Source organism: Phytophthora cinnamomi, assembly GCF_018691715.1.
Source record: "Phytophthora cinnamomi strain GKB4 chromosome Unknown Contig109, whole genome shotgun sequence".
Taxonomy (NCBI): Eukaryota; Oomycota; class Peronosporomycetes; order Peronosporales; family Peronosporaceae; genus Phytophthora; species Phytophthora cinnamomi.
In genome coordinates this window covers 197664-216496 of record NW_027151042.1, presented here as the reverse complement: position 1 = coordinate 216496, position 18833 = coordinate 197664, and the positions used below count along the sequence as shown (strand labels likewise).

Below are 18833 nucleotides of genomic sequence, written 5' to 3'. Positions count from 1 at the left end.
CAGCGTTTTTCGCTTGCGCCGTCTTCTTGCTGTGCGGAGCCCGGCTCCGCACAGTCGTTCTCCTTGTCCAGGCCCGGCCGTGGACAGTCGTTCGCCGGCGGACCCTGTCCGCGGGCGCGCGATATCAAGCCCGGCTTGACCGCATTTTTTCCTTCGTGCAGCCCGGCTGCACGGTAATGTGTCCCTTCGCCGGCAGACCCTGTCTGCGGGCGCGCGATATCAAGCCCGGCTTGATCGCATGGCGCTTCGTCGTGCAGCCCGGCTGCACGACAGCATGCAAATTGCGTCAGTGCGGTACGTTTGCAACCGTCCGCACTGTTTGCAGCGTCAACTCCCGGAGTTGACACGCCTTCGTCACCTCGACGCCGTTCATTGGCGGAGCCCCTCATGACCGAGGATGCGTCGGCTCCCGGAGCCGACGCGTCGTTGTCGACCTGACCGCTTCGGGTCAGGGACTGTCCCTTGCACGCTTGAACGTGGGTGTTGGTTCCCGGAACCAACACATCTTTTTCTTCCGACGTCGGCAGCATTGCCGACGTGGGTCTCACTTGTGCGCGCCCTCGCGCACTTCTTGGGCACTCCGGGACAGCAGCATAAAGCGCTGTCTCGACTGGTGAGCCGCGCGCACCTGCTGGTGCGCGCGCTGCGGTAACAGGGCCATCGCTCTCTGTTCCGCTGTCGCGTCCGAAGCGCACGAGCGTGCGCTTCTTCCAGTCTATCACCGGATCATGCCGTGCAAGCCACGGCATGCCCATTACTACGTCGAACTTATCGTCCAGGTCCAGGACGATAAAGTGTTCGACAAACACTTGTTGTTTGTACGAGAAGCGCACGTTCACGACGCGCTTCTCGGTTTTTACGATGGCACCTGTTGCCAATCGTACCTCCAGAAGACTTCGAGGTGTATCTACCTCCTCGAAGTCAAGTCTCGACAGGCTTCGTAGTCGAACAAAGTTGTTCGACGCGCCTGAATCTACCAAAGCTCGAAGAGAGTCACTCGCTCTCTTCGAGTAAACCTCAAGATGACTAGGTTCGGCCTGTCATCTTGTTTCTTGCAGTGAGAGCTGGTCTCACTGGGGCTGCAGTCCTCAGTGTCGCGTGCCCGATGTCCACACGCGCGACTGCATTACCAGTAGGGCGCCCCGCGCCTACTGGATGTTCGCGTTTTTGTTGGTCCGCGGCGATGCCTAGCATCGCCACGACGGCCATCTCCAGGGGCATGGGAGCTGTGCACTCCCGTGCAAAGTGACCGATCCTTCCGCAACGGAAGCATCGCACGTTACCTCCCTGCTGCTGGTAACCAGCAGTTGTTGCATTCGAGAGGTCCATTGGTTCTGGACCTTCCGGCCTCGCTACCGGGCGCGGTTGCGGCCTCGGCACGTTCACATGCAGTTTAGCCTGCCGCAGGCTAAACTCTTCTTGCATGGCAAGAGTGATCGCAGCTTCGAGAGTACTCGGGTACTCTCGGAAGAGATAGGTCTTCACAGGCCCATCTCTAAGCCCTTTCATGAACGTGACGACCTTGGTCGCCTCGTCAATCGGGTTAGTCACGATATTTGATACCAATTATCGTGCGCGCTGCGCGTAAGCATGGACGTCATGCTTACCCTGCTGAAGGTCGAGGAACTCCGCCCTCGACCGGAACTCGTTTGCGGGGGCTCAAACGCTTGTTTGAGCTCCTCTTTGAACACTTCGTACGTGCTGCAGCACGTAGGATCGGAGAGTCGGCGTCCATACGCCCAACTCCTTGTGCGTCCGCCAAGGCAGGACATGGCGAACGCGACCTTCGACAGCGGGTCGACGATGCGTCGAGCCGCTATGGCTGTGTCGAGTTCGACAAGCCATCGGAGGAGAGGTTCGCCCTCTCTTCCCACGTAATTGCTTACGCTCAACTTTAATGGTTGAGCACGCGGTGTCGTCCCCTGACGACGCCGTCACTGAGGAAGCAGCGTCACGCTGCTCCTTCATGATGAACCCCAGAGCAACACCATGTTGCTCCGTCGGCGATAGCGTACGCAGCATTGTAGCTATCGCCGCTTCCCCAATGACTGTTGACAGTCGTTGGAGGGCCTCCCACTCTGGGTCAGACAGGTGGGGGCAGTCAGCGCGTGCAACATGCGTTGCAGGCGTGTTGGAGCTCTCCATGGGCACCTCCGTGCTCATGTGGTTCTCGGCTCCGCGTTCGTACACCGCGTACGAACGTCAAGCAGTCGGTCGTTGGACGGACTACAAAGTGCTACCAGGTGTAGTGGGTCTAACTTGACTCACTACTTTAGCTTACACGTTGCGCAACGTGTATGAGGAAGCGTAAGTACTTAGTAATTACTTAGGTTAATTATATTTGAATACACAAATATAAGTTAACTTAGACAAGACTCCAAGTAGCTAGTTTAAGGTAAAATCAGAACTGTATTGCTTGTAAATTGATCTTCCTCCTAAATCTGCTAAAACTGTTTATCGTCTATGAAAGGGGTTGACAGCGGCTGACTGTTAGCGTCCCGCCAATATGTACGTCTCTAATTGGTAGAAAGATGTTGTTTTCTACCAATAGGATCTTTGGGTATGTGTGGACCACTCACTGTGGTGGTCCACTTCAATGTATCCATCGGTGTGTATTACACCAATGTGAGGAAGTATCCAAAACGTTTAACAGATAACCTATCTGTTAAATTCACAAGTGGCTTGCAGCCACTTGTACGTGTAACCCCGTTACATGTAAACTATTCAATTTCCTCTTTGATTAGCTCGTGTTGCTCTCGTTACCCCCACCAACCCAGTCGCTAGCAACTCGAAGAGCCGATTGCTTCTCTCGCGGTCGTCCGCTCGATCATGTTCGCGCTGGCGGCGCTCTTCCTCGCGCCAACGCTGGTGCTGTTCGCTATCGACTTCTCTCTGGCGCTGGTCCTGCAGCATCGTGAGACGCACCAGCGAAAGCAGATCATTGTCATCGTTGTCGTTATGGACCTGACCTTGACGGGGAAGCACCAATGGGCGTCCTACCGTAGCAACAGCAGTGCGAGAGCTTGTAGCTACATCTTCGATGTCGCCATCGTCCTCAAAAATCTCGGCAGCATCTTCCTCAATGTCATCTCCTCTTGCCAGGTCAGCTCGTTGAGCGATAGCGGACGCAATTCTAAAGGCACGGTCTACATCGTGAGGCATGTATGGGTTTCCGGTACCCATATAAGTTTTGTAGAGTTTTGCAAACTGTCGGCGAAGATTCGCCACTGTGCGATCAACGCCAGGATTGATCTCGCTATGGCGGCGCGCAACCGTCTCCCGTTCGTCTATTCCAATAGGCTTCATGGTTTCAAGAAGATCGAGAAGGTTGTCTATCTCCACTCGTGTAAAGCCACTCCCTCTAGCTGATTGAGGAATGGTGCGCCTGCGCCGAGTTCGCTGGCCAGCTCTGTTGGTCTCCTCAGGCTCGGTGGGCATCGGAGCCGCTGTTGTTGGCGCTGTCACCGGAGTTGACGAAACGGACGCTTTCGCCTGCGTTGCTGGCGCAGGAGCTGCTGTTGTCGAAGCTCTAAGAACTGGAGACGTCGATGGAGGAGTTGGGGGAGATGTCGAGGCACCCGCCACCGGCCAACCTGCACTTGCTGCACGAGGAATAGGCGCTTGGATTGACGAAGCTGGAGGAGACGGCGTTAACTGCGTGAGAGGCACACCAACGCTGCTCAAGGTTTCGTCATGTTGCTCTTGCGATCCGACAAGTGACGGCATGCTTAGTTGGGAGTCTAGTTGTGGCTGGGAAGGCGGCGTCTGCTACGTGAGCAAGCAAGTGGTCGTTGGGCGGTGCTGCTCTTGTGAGCTGGGCCGCTCACCGGGACTCTCGGACTCCGAGTCGGAGGGGAGCTCCATGCGCGTTCTTTTTCTCTCGGCGCAGGATGACTCTCGATACATGTCTTTGAAGCATAGTACGATGTGCCATTCCATCAGGGGTGGCAACCACCCCTAACAGATTTCCCTCTACGGGCCAAATTGGTACGAAAACACAGTTGCTCCTGAACCGTCTTTGCTCGATTTGGTACTCCCAAAATGCGATTTGAGTTTTCAGGAGTCGTCCAATATCGTACCCGTAAATACAGAGAACGCCGGTTATAGTGGTGCCGGTTAGAAGAGAAAATCGACTATTAGAGCGCTTCCGCGAGATCCCAAATTATGAATATAGCAAAATCAATTCAAACCGGCTATTAGGTTGTAAGAGCGTAAGAGACCCCCCCCCAAACCAAAATCACACATTGTAAGTGAATCGGGAGACACGTGGTCACTTTAAAAATGATCAGGAGCGCAACAATGGTATTGCCGCGCCAGCACCTCTCTATCAACGAAATGCACGAACTCCATCGGTATCATCAGGAACACCCCAGTGTAACGGGGTTACACGTACAAGTGGCTGCAAGCCACTTGTGAATTTAACGGATAAAATATCTGTTAAAAGTTTTAGATACTTCCTCACCTTGGTGTAGTTACACCAATGGATACGTTGAAGTGGGCCACCATAATGAGTGGCCCACACATACCCAAAGATCCTATTGGTAGAAAGCAGCATCTTTCTACTAATTAGAGACGTGCATAGTAGCGGGGCTCTGACAGCCAGCCACTGTCAACCCCTTTCATAGATGATAAACAGTTTTTAGCAGATTTTAGAGGAAGATCAATTTACAAGCAATACAGTTCTCATTTTACCTTAAACTAGCTACTCGGAGTCTTGTCTAAGTTAACTTATATTTGTGTATTCAAATATAATTAACCTAAGTAATTACTAAGTACTTACGCTTCCTCATACACGTTGCGCAACGTGTAAGCTAAAGTAGTGAGTCAAGTTAGACCCACTACACCTGGTAGCACTTTGTAGTCCGTCCAACGACCGACTGCTTGACGTTCGTACGCGGTGTACGAACGCGGAGCCGAGAACCACATGAGCACGGAGGTGCCCATGGAGAGCTCCAATACGCCTGCAACGCATGTTGCACGCGCTGACTGCCCCCACCTGTCTGACACAGAGTGGGAGGCCCTCCAACGACTGTCAACAGTCATTGGAGAAGCGGCGATAGCTACAATGCTGCGTACGCTATCGCCGACGGAGCAACATGGTGTTGCTCTGGGGTTCATCATGAAGGAGCAGCGTGACGCTGCTTCCTCAGTGACGGCGTCGTCAGGGACGACACCGCGTGCTCAACCATTAAAGTTGAGCGTAAGCAATTACGTGGGAAGAGAGGGCGAACCTCTCCTCCGATGGCTTGTCGAACTCGACACAGCCATAGCGGCTCGACGCATCGTCGACCCGCTGTCGAAGGTCGCGTTCGCCATGTCCTGCCTTGGCGGACGCACAAGGAGTTGGGCGTATGGACGCCGACTCTCCGATCCTACGTGCTGCAGCACGTACGAAGTGTTCAAAGAGGAGCTCAAACAAGCGTTTGAGCCCCCGCAAAACGAGTTCCGGTCGAGGGCGGAGTTCCTCGACCTTCAGCAGGGTAAGCATGACGTCCATGCTTACGCGCAGCGCGCACGATAATTGGTATCAAATATCGTGACTAACCCGATTGACGAGGCGACCAAGGTCGTCACGTTCATGAAAGGGCTTAGAGATGGGCCTGTGAAGACCTATCTCTTCCGAGAGTACCCGAGTACTCTCGAAGCTGCGATCACTCTTGCCATGCAAGAAGAGTTTAGCCTGCGGCAGGCTAAACTGCATGTGAACGTGCCGAGGCCGCAACCGCGCCCGGTAGCGAGGCCGGAAGGTCCAGAACCAATGGACCTCTCGAATGCAACAACTGCTGGTTACCAGCAGCAGGGAGGTAACGTGCGATGCTTCCGTTGCGGAAGGATCGGTCACTTTGCACGGGAGTGCACAGCTCCCATGCCCCCTGGAGATGGCCGTCGTGGCGATGCTAGGCATCGCCGCGGACCAACAAAAAACGCGAACATCCAGTAGGCGCGGGGCGCCCTACTGGTAATGCAGTCGCGCGTGCCGACATCGGGCACGCGACACTGAGGACTGCAGCCCCAGTGAGACCAGCTCTCACTGCAAGAAACAAGATGACAGGCCGAACCTAGTCATCTTGAGGTTTACTCGAAGAGAGCGAGTGACTCTCTTCGAGCTTTGGTAGATTCAGGCGCGTCGAACAACTTTGTTCGACTACGAAGCCTGTCGAGACTTGACTTCGAGGAGGTAGATACACCTCGAAGTCTTCTGGAGGTACGATTGGCAACAGGTGCCATCGTAAACCGAGAAGCGCGTCGTGAACGTGCGCTTCTCGTACAAACAACAAGTGTTTGTCGAACACTTTATCGTCCTGGACCTGGACGATAAGTTCGACGTAGTAATGGGCATGCCGTGGCTTGCACGGCATGATCCGGTGATAGACTGGAAGAAGCGCACGCTCGTGCGCTTCGGACGCGACAGCGGAACAGAGAGCGATGGCCCTGTTACCGCAGCGCGCGCACCAGCAGGTGCGCGCGGCTGTCGAGACAGCGCTTTATGCTGCTGTCCCGGAGTGCCAAGAAGTGCGCGAGGGCGCGCACTAAGTGAGACCCACGTCGGCAATGCTGCCGACGCCGGAAAAAGATGTGTTGGTTCCGGGAACCAACACCCACGTTCAAGCGTGCAGGAGACAGTCCCTGACCCGAAGCGGTCAGGTCGACAACGACGCGTCGGCTCCGGGAGCCGACGCACCCTCGGTCATGAGGGGCTCCGCCAATGAATGGCGTCGAGGTGACGAAGGCGTGTCAACTCCGGGAGTTGACGCTGCAAACAGTGCGGACGGTTGCAAACGTACCGCACTGACGCAATTTGCATGCTGTCGTGCAGCCGGGCTGCACGACGAAGCGCCATGCGATCAAGCCGGGCTTGATATCGCGCGCCCGCAGACAGGGTCTGCCGGCGAAGGGACACATTACCGTGCAGCCGGGCTGCACGAAGGAAAAATGCGGTCAAGCCGGGCTTGATATCGCGCGCCCGCGGACAGGGTCCGCCGGCGAACGACTGTCCACGGCCGGGCCTGGACAAGGAGAACGACTGTGCGGAGCCGGGCTCCGCACAGCAAGAAGACGGCGCAAGCGAAAAACGCTGCGCAAGTCTCGGTCCGGGACCGAGACGCAACAAGAACTGTCTGCTGGGCAGACTGAGGCGGTGACGCCGGATGTCGAGACGCTAAGCGTCTTGACGCGCACCGATACTGGATTGCAGTATCGTGAGGTGGAACTCGCTAATCCTCCGACGACGGCGTCGGAGTTGACTTCGCTTCCAGCCATGAGCTGGAAGCGCTTCACGCGCGACTTGCACGATGGACGCATCGAGCAAGTCTGCGTTCTTTCGGACAGCGAAAGAACGGCGAGCGAGAGCGAAGAGCTGAGGCAGCTCTTCATGGGAAGTACCACTGAGAGTGAAGACACTCTCAGTGCGAAGACGAAGCGAGAGCGCTTCGAGGAACAAGGTTGGGACTCGCTGAAGTCGAGTCCCTATTACGAATTGTTGAGGGAGTACAAAGACGTACTCCCGGAAGAGATTCCTGCGGAGCTTCCGCAGGATAAGGGCATTCAGCACGAGATTGATCTCGTGCCGGGCACGAAGTACTGTGTCACGCGGCAGTGGCCACTGCCGCGAGAGCAAGTGAAAGCGATCGACGACTTCTTTGAAAGTCGTCGTAAAGCAGACAAGTGCGGGAATCAAAGTCCCCGCACAGTGCTCCGACGTTCTGTGTCAAGAAGCCACAGGGCGGATGGCGCATCGTTCATGCCTACAACAAGCTGAACGATGCGACGGTACCGGCGCAGACGCTGATACCACGAAAAGATGTTATCATCGATTCGATGGCCGGGAGCACCGTTTACAGTGCTCTCGACTTGCGAGATGGATTTTATCAAATCCTAATGCGTGAGAGCGATATCCCTCTCACGGCAGTGAGCACGCCAAGCGGTATGCTCTAGGAATGGCTAGTAATGCCACAGGGGCTTAAGAATGCCCCTGCGACTTTCAACAGGTGCGTGACGCACTTGTTGCGCTCGGTGCGCGACTTCGCGTCGAGCTACTTCGATGATGTATTCATCCACAGCCGGGCTGTGGACGGAAAGACCGACGTAGAGATGCACAGGGTGCATCTCCGGAAACTACTTGAGCTTATGCGAAAGCATAAGCTCTACGCGAACCTGAAGAAGTGTATCTTCGGGGCGAGCGAGATACCCGTCCTCGGGTGTCTCGTAGGGAAGAATGGTGTTCGCCCTGACCCGGAAAAGGTCAGAGTGATCAATGAATGGCCAACGCCTTCAAGTGTCAAGGAACTGAGGCAGTTCCTTGGCTTGGCCACGTACTTGTGCAAGTACGTGGAGGACTATGCGGGCAAGATCCGCCCGCTGTCACAGCTTCTTAAGAAAGAAGCTGTGTGGAATTGGACACCCGATTGCCAAAGGCATTCGATGCAGTCAAGCGGGGCTTAACTGAGGCGCCGATCTTGGCAGTGGCTGACCAAGATCGCCCATTTCACGTAGTGTGTGACGCATCCGATTTCGCGATCGGATGCGCGTTATGCAGCACGATCACGAGGGCCGTGATCGTGTCGTCTACCAATCGCGTCAGCTGAAGCCAGCTGAGCGCAACTATCCGGTGCATGACAAGGAACTCCTTGCCATGAAGTATGCACTCGCAAAGTTCCGAGTGTACTTGCTTGGGAGTAGACCATTTGTGGTCTACACCGACCATGCTTCACTGCGCACCGCAGTGAAGTCACCACATGTCACAAAGAATGGCGAGATGGCTCTCATTCTTTGCGGAGTATAACTTCCGGGTCGAATACAAACCCGGAAGATTGAACGTGGTGGCCGACGCGTTATCACGTCGGCCGGATTATGCAGAAGCTGTTGACGTCAATGCCATTGACGCCATGCGATCGAGCAAACTCACATCATCTCTGTTGGATGATGTGAAGGCCGCGTACGCGCACGACGCGGACGCGAAGCTCTGCTGGCCTATGGCACAGCGCCTTCTGACAAGTCCCGTCAGAAGCTGCCCAAGCATTCGAGCGCGTGCACACCGCGTTCGTGTGCACGACGGACTGCTTCTTTATAATGCAGTCGACGACAACGCGGATCGCGTTGTCGTGCCAAATGACCATGACCTGCGACTCAGGATCATGTACGAGTATCACGATGCCCCGACTGCGGGACATCTCGGACGTGAGAAGACTTACGTCCTTCTCACGCGCGACTTCTACTGGCACCACCAGTATAAGTGGGTGCGCAAGTACATCCGTGCTTGCGAGGTATGCCAACGCGTAAAGCCTGCGCCATTCGCGCAGGCTCCACTGCAATCACTACCGACTCCGTCGGAGTGTTGGAAGTCCATGTCTTTGGACTTCATCTTTGGTCTTCCCCGGACAGCGGAGGGAACACCGGTGTTGTGGTCTTTGTAGACCGTTTCAGCAAGATGGTACATCTTGCTGCGGTGCCAGCAGAGGTGACCGCGAAGCAGACGGCCCGTCTGCTCGTCGACATGGTATTCAAACACCATGGCATGCCGTCCGACATCGTGTCGGACAGAGACCCGCGCTTCACAGCGCACCTGTGGCAAGAAGTGTTTACACTTCTTGGGAGCCAGCTTTCCATGTCGACTGCGGATCATCCGCAGACGGACGGTCAAACCGAGCGCGTGAATCGCGTGCTCGTCGATATATTGAAGAGCTACGCTCACTCGTTCCAATACTGGAGCGAGTGCTTATCGATGGCAGAGTTTGCCATCAACAACTCAGTGCATGCCTCGACCGGGCATACACCGTTCTACGTGAATGCCATGCGGCATCCACGCCTACCGAGTTTACTCGGAGTGATGGCTCCCAGTTTAAGTGGGGGAGGATCTACGACTGCAATACAACAGCCGCAGAAAACCGCTGACACTTGCACAGTGTCAGCTGCAACAATGGACAAACAACAAGGCCAACGACCACGGGTCTGCACAGGGCGCAGACACCGCAAAGAACCACGCAGAGGGCGGGCCTCTAGCGGAGAGCGAGCTGAATGACTTCAGCTCGGATGCAATCAGTTTCATCACCAAAAGACAAGCAGTGATTCGGTTTGTCCAAGACACTATAGCAGCTTCTGTTGATCAACAGAAGCTGAACGCAGACAATGCGGGCAGAAGCAACACAAATGAATTTAAAGTTGGTTCATTAGTTTTGTTAGCTACACAAAACCTGCCTAAACATGCAGTTTCGGATTTCGGAGCAAGCTTGCTTGCTCCGCGCTTCATCGGGCCGTTCACTGTGTTGGTACGGCACGGCAACGCATACACGCTAGACATACCGTCTAGCATGCGCCTCCATCCGACCTTTTACGTCGGACGGCTGAAGCCATACCGGCAGCACGAGCCATCTAGCTCGGCTGACCCGAAGCCTCGGCAGGAGCCGAGGCAGAAGCGGAGGACTTGGCCTCGGCGACGAGCAGCCTCTCCTCCAGCGCGCGGACGCGCTGGAGCAACCCCTCATTTGGGCCCCAACTCGACCTGGATATTTGAGGCGGTCTGCGAGACCGCCGCGACTTGGGCCTTCTGGTTCGCCAGCTCCTGCTTCAGGGCGGCGAACTCAGCGCCCTGCAGACGCTCCACGGTCGTGGAGAGGCGCATACTGATCAGCCCGGGGCTGATCATACCCGGGCGTGTTCCCACCCCGCCACCGCCGATCCGTGACGCCCGCGGCTCAACCCGCTGGATTGTTGAGCGGATTGTTGACCATAGTATCCCGAAAACGAACCCTCAAGGCTCGTTTTCGTATTCGTTGGAGAGGATTTCCTCCCCATCGAGATACATAGGAGCCGCGGAACGTCTTGCTGGAGGACGTTCCGGAAATGGTGAGGGCGTACGAAGAGCAGTACGCGCTGGCGCAGTGGAGTAACACGAGCGCTGCGATCATCGCTAGCGCCCGAACCCTCACGTGCTAAGAACTTAGCACGGAGCTCTTGAGACTCTCGGGCACACGGAACGACGTGTACCCGTTCAGGTCGCGGTCGCTCAAGCGGACCGCGCCTGGAAAGCACTTCGTGCACTGAAAGCCCTCGGGCACAGCGCACGGCACATTTGCCTCCTCAGCAGCAACATGAAGTTGCTCCATCTTTCCACGCTTCGAGTACGTCTCGAAGCGATCACGCGCTTGCTTAATCCGATCACGGTAAGCACTCGGCCTCTTGTTGAAGTTCTCAACAAAGGCGTTCCAGCTTTGACAAAGTGCCTGCCATTCGGGCACTTTGCTGCGAGGAGAGGTCTTCTTGCTTTGAAACCATCGGAGCTCATGAAAGAGTCCGATGTAGTAATCGCGCCTTTGATGCGTTTCCGCATCAAAGTGCAGCTCGGCAGCCACAGCGTCATCTTTGATGGCGCTGCATACGTACAGCGGCACCTCATTCGGAGGTACCGAGTTCCCAAACCGGTCCGCGATCTCGGACGCGGACGGCATCCATGGATCGCGTGCTGCAGGCGCAGCGCGCGGAGAGCCTTGAGCTTTAACATCACGCGCTGCAGCAGCAGCGCGCGGAGTACTGAGAGCCCCAGCTGAAGCGAGAGGGGTATCACTCTCAGTACGCGAACGCTTCGAACTCGAAGCGTCCGATTCGTCCCCTTCACGCGGGCGAACGTTCTTGGCGTGAGGGTCGAGCGATTCGCTCGACACTGAGTCTTTACGCTTTGAGGGCGAGTCCTCCTCGCCCTCCATGTCTTCATCGTCGTCGTCGAAGTCGACGACGTCGCCGTACTTCGCCTTCTGGCGTTCGAAGTAGTCGTCGATGGAGAGATGACTCCCCACCGACTTTGCGGACTTCTTCTGAGGCGCGCTCATCGTTGAATGAGCGCGGGTTTCTTCTCCAAACGCGGAGAATTGACGAATGGTCAATTCCAAAAGATTGACGTGCGGGGACCCCGCGCGTCTAACCTTAAGGGGGGGATGGTGTAACGGGGTTACACGTACAAGTGGCTGCAAGCCACTTGTGAATTTAACAGATAGGTTATCTATTAAACGTTTTGGATACTTCCTCACATTGGTGTACGACACACCGATGGATACATTGAAGTGGACCACCACAGTGAGTGGTCCACACATACCCAAAGATCCTATTGGTAGAAAGCAGCATCTTTCTACCAATCAGAGACATGCATATTAGCGGGGCTCTGACAGCCAGCCGCTGTCAACCCTTTCATAGATGATAAACAGTTTTTAGCAGATTTTAGAGGAAGATCAATTTACAAGCAATACAGTTCTCATTTTACCTTAAACTAGCTACTTGGAGTCTTGTCTAAGTTAACTTATATTTGTGTATTCAAATATAATTAACCTAAGTAATTACTAAGTACTTACGCTTCCTCATACACGTTGCGCAACGTGTAAGCTAAAGTAGTGAGTCAAGTTAGACCCACTACATTACATCAGACTTAGCGAATCCTGATCTAAGTTTGGCATGTACACCTTTGCCCGCTGTTAGTTGTCAAATCCGCATCCAAAGTTGGCGGCTTATATTTCGAGCGAGGTACCCGATCTAAGGGGTGCCACTGTCCTTAGTGCGAGCAAAGTGGCCTAATCCTCAATCAAAGTGGGCACTGATGCACATGCACTTAATCGAAGTAACCACCGATGTGCTTCTGCACCTGCACTTACTCGCCGTACACCATGTCCTCAAAGCGAGTCGCGGCGTTGACGAACTTGGCCGCGTACAGCTCCATCTTCTGCACCATGCGCTGCGTGATCTAGGTCATGTTTATATGAGCGGTGCGCTCGAGAGTGCGCATGCGCGCCTCGGTCTTCGTGATCGGCTGGCCGTCGCTGGTGAGCAGTGGGTTCAGGATCTCCTCCCGGGCCAGGGCCATGTATTGCTTTATGTACGCCTTTAGGGAACTGAAGCAGTTCTCTATCGGGTTACACATTGGGCTGTACGGCCCCAAGCGAAGCAGGACCAAGTCGTCGTGGGCGGGCACGAGCTCCTCGGTTCGGGAGTGCGTCGGTGCGTTGTCGAACACGACAACGATGTACTTGTCCTGGTACTCATTCGCGTACACTTTTGATACTTTGATGACCTTGTACAGCGCGTCCACGAAGTCTGCGTTGTCCTGCATCTTGATGCTGCCTTTGTGCGTGCGGTACGCGACGACACCGTACGCGGAGGACCGCGCACTGGATCTGCAAGTTGTGACCTTTGGACGGAGGCAGCGTTTCAATTGCACATTTGCCCTTGCTAGCCCTGCCGCGCGTGCGCTTCGTGTACAGGTCACAGTTCGTTTCATCGAAGTACACGATCAAGTCACCTTGGTCTTCCTTCGTGCTTGACCAGTGCCTTCGCAAAGAGCTTTCGTTTCTCCTTATTGATCTCGCTATTGCATGTCACCGGCTCGACACGAGTCTATGCACAGAAAAGCCGTAGCATATTTGTAACCACCCATGACACCAGCAACTTTAAAACGGAATGCATCACCTGTTTGACTGTGTACAGCTTGCCGACCAGGTGACGAGATATGGTCGACTCCGAGATGTCCACGTGGAAGTCATCCTGGACCATGGCCCTCAGCGTACCGTGTGTATACATGCATCACTCCCTTAACCAGAGCCCAAGTGCTGCCTCTATCTCAGTAGAGATCTTGCCAGCTCTTGCCCCTCCACGAGGGAGATTTTCGACGCGCCTATGGGCCACGAGATACGCCGCCGTGGTGCGTTGGAAGCCGTTGTGGCGGGCAACGACACACCAGTCCTCGCCGGCATTAAAAGCGTCGAGGACGCGACGCCGTTCCTCTGGCGAGTGGCGCTTGAGCGTGGACTGGGAGGGCATCTGCACGAAGCTTGGTACTGTAGATTGAGAAGTGAGGTTCTCCGCGGCGCGCTACATGCGGACCCTTGGTCGGCTTCGCGCACGCGGGAACTTCACGTCAGGCTCTCGTCAATTTTGCCAATTTTGATTGAGGATTATTGCACTAAGGACAGTGATACCCCTTAGTTCGGGTACCTCGCTCCCGCCCAAATTAAAAGCCGCCAACGTTGGTTGCGGATTTGACAACTAACAGCGGGCAAAGGTGTAGACAGAGCGCAACTGATTAATACCGACTAATCTAGCTCGAAGGTTGAGAAGTAATACACATGCGTCGAGGATTAACCGTCTTTCGCCTCGATCCTCGTAGTCTATCCGGTCTTTTAGCCTGGGAAATGAGCTTTGGAAAGCTCGGATTCCCCACTCTGCGGCTTGTCGCGCTGAGGTTGCCTGGCATAGCGCTACCACATGCGAAGCAGATGACGCAGCTCCCAAATAGTCCTGACTTGATTTGATGAGGAAGGTGTAATCGCCGGCAGCAAACGCGGTGTCTACCACGCAGCGTGCATCATGCAACTCGTAAGCAGCTCGTAGCTTCTGGTAGATCCGGCCCCTCTCTGCAATTTGTGAGTCGTGTAATGATCCAGGTGCGTTCAGTGCGCACGCAGCGATGGTTCCGTTAGGTACAAACACAAGCACGTTGCCGATGTAGTGACCGTGCTTCCACCCATTGTAGAATATGTTCTGAATGACACAATTTCCGCTCTGCTGTAGGTATAGTTTCAGGCCATCAGCAACAGCAATACATCGTGAAGCCTGGTGTGGCGTCGATGAACAACTCGTTGATACTCTTGAAGTTTTGTGTAGTCAGGCATCTTGACTGCTGCGAAGGAGTTCTTGGAAAGTACACGAACGAGGATCCTTCGTCCAAATCGAGTAAACAGCGAACACACGCTTGCGGTAACTCCGAATATGATGCACAATGTGAACTCCCCGCCGCGAGTGCATGTCCACGCTAAACGAGTGCCAGACACTGTGTGGCATCTAACAGGCGCCGACGCCCTCGAGTAGAGTCACGAACACGACGGATAGCGGAACCGGAGGGGCCGTACGGTGAGTACGCAGTATACAGCTGCTCATAAAAAACCTAGCACATAGCGAAATGTTCGATGTCCCAAGCCAGTCAACGTGATGAGCGCTGGGTCATCGCCAGAACCGAAGAGCGTCGCGAAACAAGACATATGGGGCCATTGGAGTTCTGCACGAGCCACTCGGCGATCACGCAGGCGGCGCTGTCGCCTGCTTAGTCTTTCCCTGAACGTCTATCTGCGTCTTGAATCTTGGCGGCGCTGGCTGGCGGCGAGAAGAAGGATTTCGATAGGCGCCATCGAGTCAGTGTGGGGCAAGATTTGATCTGCGCAATTTGGCTTTCAGGCTGGTACGATCAAATTCGCTGCTCTTTTTATTCCACCACATTTGGTACGCCCATTTTGGGTTTTCAGGAGCCATAGGGAAGTCGGTATGTCAAAAGTTGAAGTTACCTTCGCGTCACCGCATGATCTTGGAACAACCTTCTCGCAACATTTATCGCTCCCGCCAGCAGCTCCTCATCCTCATTGCTGCTATTGTCGCGCCGGACAGCAACTCGCTCGTGGCCGCCATGTTCTTCCTCAAGCAGCTCTCGCGCGACCTGCTGCTGCACCCGATGCACTTCGGGCCCAAGCTGCACGACATCATCCGGCTGCGTCTGATCGAGGAGGTGGAGGGCACGTCCATGGGCAAGTACGGCTACGTCATCACGGTCACGGAGGTGCGCGACGAGGACATCGGCAAGGGCGTGATCCAGGACAACTCGGGCTTCGTGTGCTTCAACATCCGCTACCGCGCCATCCTCTTCCGCCCCTTCAAGAACCAGGTGCTGGACGCCGTCGTGACGGTCGTGAACCAGCTCGGCTTCTTCGCGGACGTGGGCCCGCTGCAGGTCTTCGTGTCGAGACACGCCATGCCCACGGACCTCAACAACGGCTACGACCACGAGAGCAACGCCTGGATCTCGGACGACCGAGAGGTCGAGATCCGCAAGGGCTGCGGCGTGCGGCTCAAGATCATGGGCGTCAGCGTCGACGTCACGGAGATCGTGAGTGCTGCAAGGGTCTGGAACCGGTGGAAGATTGACTGGATGGCTCACGGTGTATTTGTTGCTGCTGCTGCTGTTTAGAACGCTATCGGAACCATCAAGGACGATTATTTAGGCCTCATCTCGTCCGACAACTAGACTGCGAGCAGCCTCGGAGCGGCGCACTTGACGATTTAGTTGGCCCCAACGAAATGTCTCCCCCTTTTGGATCGATATGACCACATCTCTTGATGCCGATGCTTAGTTCGTCCATGTCTAGTGCTAGCTCTAACTGACGGAGCTGTCGGGATTGCTCACGGGGAAGTCTGCCTTTGGTGTCGACAGCTACAGCTCCAGGAACCGCGTGGACTTGCGGTGCTCCTTCTCCAGGATGGGCTTGACGTCTTCCAGCGTCACGTCTTCGATCTCGAAGTTGTGCGCCAGCTCCGCGTGCAGCTCGCTCTCGAACCGCTCGCGGTTGGCGCACTCGTGCTTGAGCACGTCCTTCAGCGGGCACAGGAACTCGAGGTGGCTGCGCTGCTGGCGGTACTTGGGCTGGCGCGCCGGGTTGGTCAGGTACTCCATGTTCTTCGGGTCGAAGTCCCACAGGAACGACGTGTGGTGCAGCCAGCGGTCCTTCGACAGGCTCTGCGCGTTGCCGCCGAACTTGCGGTCGTCGAACACGTAGTCGTCCTCCCGCAGCGAGAACTTCTGCACACAGAGCCACAGCAACCAACAGCCAGCAACCAGTGAGTCCAGCCACCCTGCAGCTCCGACCAGAGACAGAGGCGTCTAGCGCACCAGGTTCTCGTGGCACACGCGAGCGAAGAAAGGTGCGAAGAAGCCCTCGGACCAGGCCATGATCTCGCGCGGGTACGGCCGGACCTGCGGGAAGTCCTGCTGCCTGCAGATGAAGGTGGTGAAGACCGTGTTGTGGTCCACGATGACGGTGCCGCCGCCGCTGAAGCGCTTGAGCACGGGGATGCCGTCGCGCCGCACCGCGTCCTGGTGCAGCAGCTGCTCCGGCTTGCCCGAGATGCCCATGACGATCGTGGCCGGCGCGTGCGCGTCGTTGTAGATGAACCAGTTGCGCTGCGAGTCGGCGCGGAACAGCGCCTCCTCCACGCGGAGCTGCTCCTGGATGGGCGCGCGCAGCCGCAGGAAGCTCATCAGAGGCTTGCGCGTCGCCCTGGTCGCCATAGTCGCCATAGTCGCCATAGTCTATTCCAATAGTGACGCGCCGCTTTACTGGGTGATGCCGTGCGCGTGTCTCGTGTGTCGGCACACCAACCACATGGGATCAGATCTGAGTCTGTCAGTGGTACACCGTACCACTGATCCCGCAGTTTTTGACACGTCGACGAAGATGGCGACGCAGCCGCTGCTGCTGGCGGCTCGGGAGCTCGCACGCGGCCCCACGGCGTCGCTGCCCGCGGGCTTCGAGGTCGCCGCTGTAGCCGCGTCTCCTGCGCATCTGGCGGTGCTGTTCCGGTCGCGGACGGAGCGGAACTGCGTGCGTTTGGGCGTTTTCAAGACGGACGACCACGTCGCCGCCGAGGAGCCCGAACTGGTCGATCTACTGCCAGAATCAGACGCCGCCGAGGCTCCCCAGATAGACGACTGCGTGTGGACGCTCGTGTGGAGTCCGGACCGCAAGTTTCTGGTCGTCAGCGGCCGAATTCCGCGCGCGGGGGGCGAATCCGAGGGCGTCATGTGGATCTTCGCTCGCCCCGAGTGGGTGGCTTCTACCGCAGCCTCTGAGGCTCCCACGGGCCCTCCGCTGCTGCTGCGGGTGGACCCGGCCAAGTACCTGGCTGCCAAGCACTGGGACCCGTCGACGAGCATCGTGCACGTGTTTTTCCCCGCTCAGAGCGGGAGCAAAGTGTTCGTGCTCGCTGGGGACGGAGTTTGGCTCAGTGTGGGCGTCCAGATGGCCAAACTGGCGCTGGTGGCGATGGACCAGACGGCGTCGGAAGACACCGCGGGCCTGTTCACGATGAAGGCGGTGAAAAGGTTGGCGGAGTGGCATGCGGGCGTCACGGCCGCGAGTTATGAGCCTGAGAGCGCGACGCTGGTGGTGAGTGGAGGGGTGAGAGACCCCAGTGCGGACTTGGTCGAGCACCAGGCTTCGTCGCTGAGTGTCTGGAAAGTGGCGACGGGTAAGGACAGCAAGGAAGTCGCCGAATTGCTGGATTTTACGATGGTGGTGAAAGGGAAGAAGCAGAGGGTGAGTGCCGAGGGGAGTGGAGGAGAGGAGGAAGATAGCGGTGACGAAGCGGCCGCTGAGGAGAGTAGCGGGTTGCTCACGAGCGTCAAGAGCACGCTGTTTGCTCCATTCAGGATGATGGTGGGTGGCGAAACGACAGAGTCGCGAGCGATTCGGGGATCAATTCGTCAACTGGCACTTGCGCCAAACGGGAATTTTGTGAGTATGGTGGATGATCTCGGGCGGATCGCTATGCGCCAAATTGATGCATGTGCGGATGTACTGAAGTGGCAAACTGTGGAGGACGTAACAACTACCAGCTCCCAGGATGTTGTAGTGAAGCTGGCTGTGTGGCTGACTTCCGACTTGGTTGCAATTGTGCTTACGAACAACAGCATTATATACGCGAGGTTTATTGCCCACTCCGAAGAAGGGGCTGCTTCAGGACCGACTAGCAGCGACAGCGAAAACGAAAACGTGCCGCTGCCAGGGCCTTCTGGCTCCCTTGTGCTGACCCCCCGCAAGGCACTACAGACCCTCCATGAGTGCAGCAAGTGTTGATATTGAAACTCTTGATCTCACTACAAGCAATCAATTTTCGAGTGAAAAGCATAGCGCTTCATTTTCCGCATGTGAATTCGTCGTGAGCGGGAATGTTTGGTCTGCAAGTCTGGTTCAAAACTTGGCTTTAGAACCATTTGTTGATTTGTTGATGGATGCATGTCAATTTGATGATGC

At 55.9% G+C, this 18833-nt stretch overlaps 5 protein-coding genes across 5 annotated transcripts; 3 read left to right on the top strand and 2 right to left on the bottom strand.

Moving 5' to 3' along the window:
• Positions 1-2829: 2829 nt before the first annotated feature.
• On the top strand, positions 2830-3533 carry IUM83_19332 (uncharacterized protein; the record flags this gene model as incomplete). The annotated part of the gene is made up of 2 exons (XM_067944378.1): positions 2830-3162; positions 3366-3533. 2 exons carry the CDS (start codon positions 2830-2832, stop codon positions 3531-3533), a joined length of 501 nt encoding a protein of 166 aa, XP_067782202.1.
• Positions 3534-12724: 9191 nt separating this feature from the next.
• Positions 12725-13530, bottom strand: IUM83_19331 (Carbonic anhydrase 2; the record flags this gene model as incomplete). The annotated part of the gene is made up of 3 exons (XM_067944377.1): positions 12725-13154; positions 13280-13374; positions 13447-13530. 3 exons carry the CDS (start codon positions 13528-13530, stop codon positions 12725-12727), a joined length of 609 nt encoding a protein of 202 aa, XP_067782169.1.
• Positions 13531-15328: 1798 nt separating this feature from the next.
• On the top strand, positions 15329-16048 carry IUM83_19330 (DNA-directed RNA polymerase II 19 kDa polypeptide; the record flags this gene model as incomplete). Its single annotated transcript, XM_067944376.1, has 2 exons — positions 15329-15910; positions 15992-16048. 2 exons carry the CDS (start codon positions 15329-15331, stop codon positions 16046-16048), a joined length of 639 nt encoding a protein of 212 aa, XP_067782168.1.
• A 186-nt stretch (positions 16049-16234) lies between these two features.
• IUM83_19329 (lipoate protein ligase-like protein) lies at positions 16235-17089 on the bottom strand (the record flags this gene model as incomplete). Its single annotated transcript, XM_067944375.1, has 2 exons — positions 16235-16600; positions 16691-17089. 2 exons carry the CDS (start codon positions 17087-17089, stop codon positions 16235-16237), a joined length of 765 nt encoding a protein of 254 aa, XP_067782191.1.
• Positions 17090-17255: 166 nt separating this feature from the next.
• Positions 17256-18609, top strand: IUM83_19328 (uncharacterized protein; the record flags this gene model as incomplete). Its single annotated transcript, XM_067944374.1, has 2 exons — positions 17256-18366; positions 18491-18609. The coding sequence occupies 2 exons, from the start codon at positions 17256-17258 to the stop codon at positions 18607-18609; spliced, it is 1230 nt and encodes a 409-aa protein (XP_067782192.1).
• Between the last annotated feature and the right edge of the window lie 224 nt (positions 18610-18833).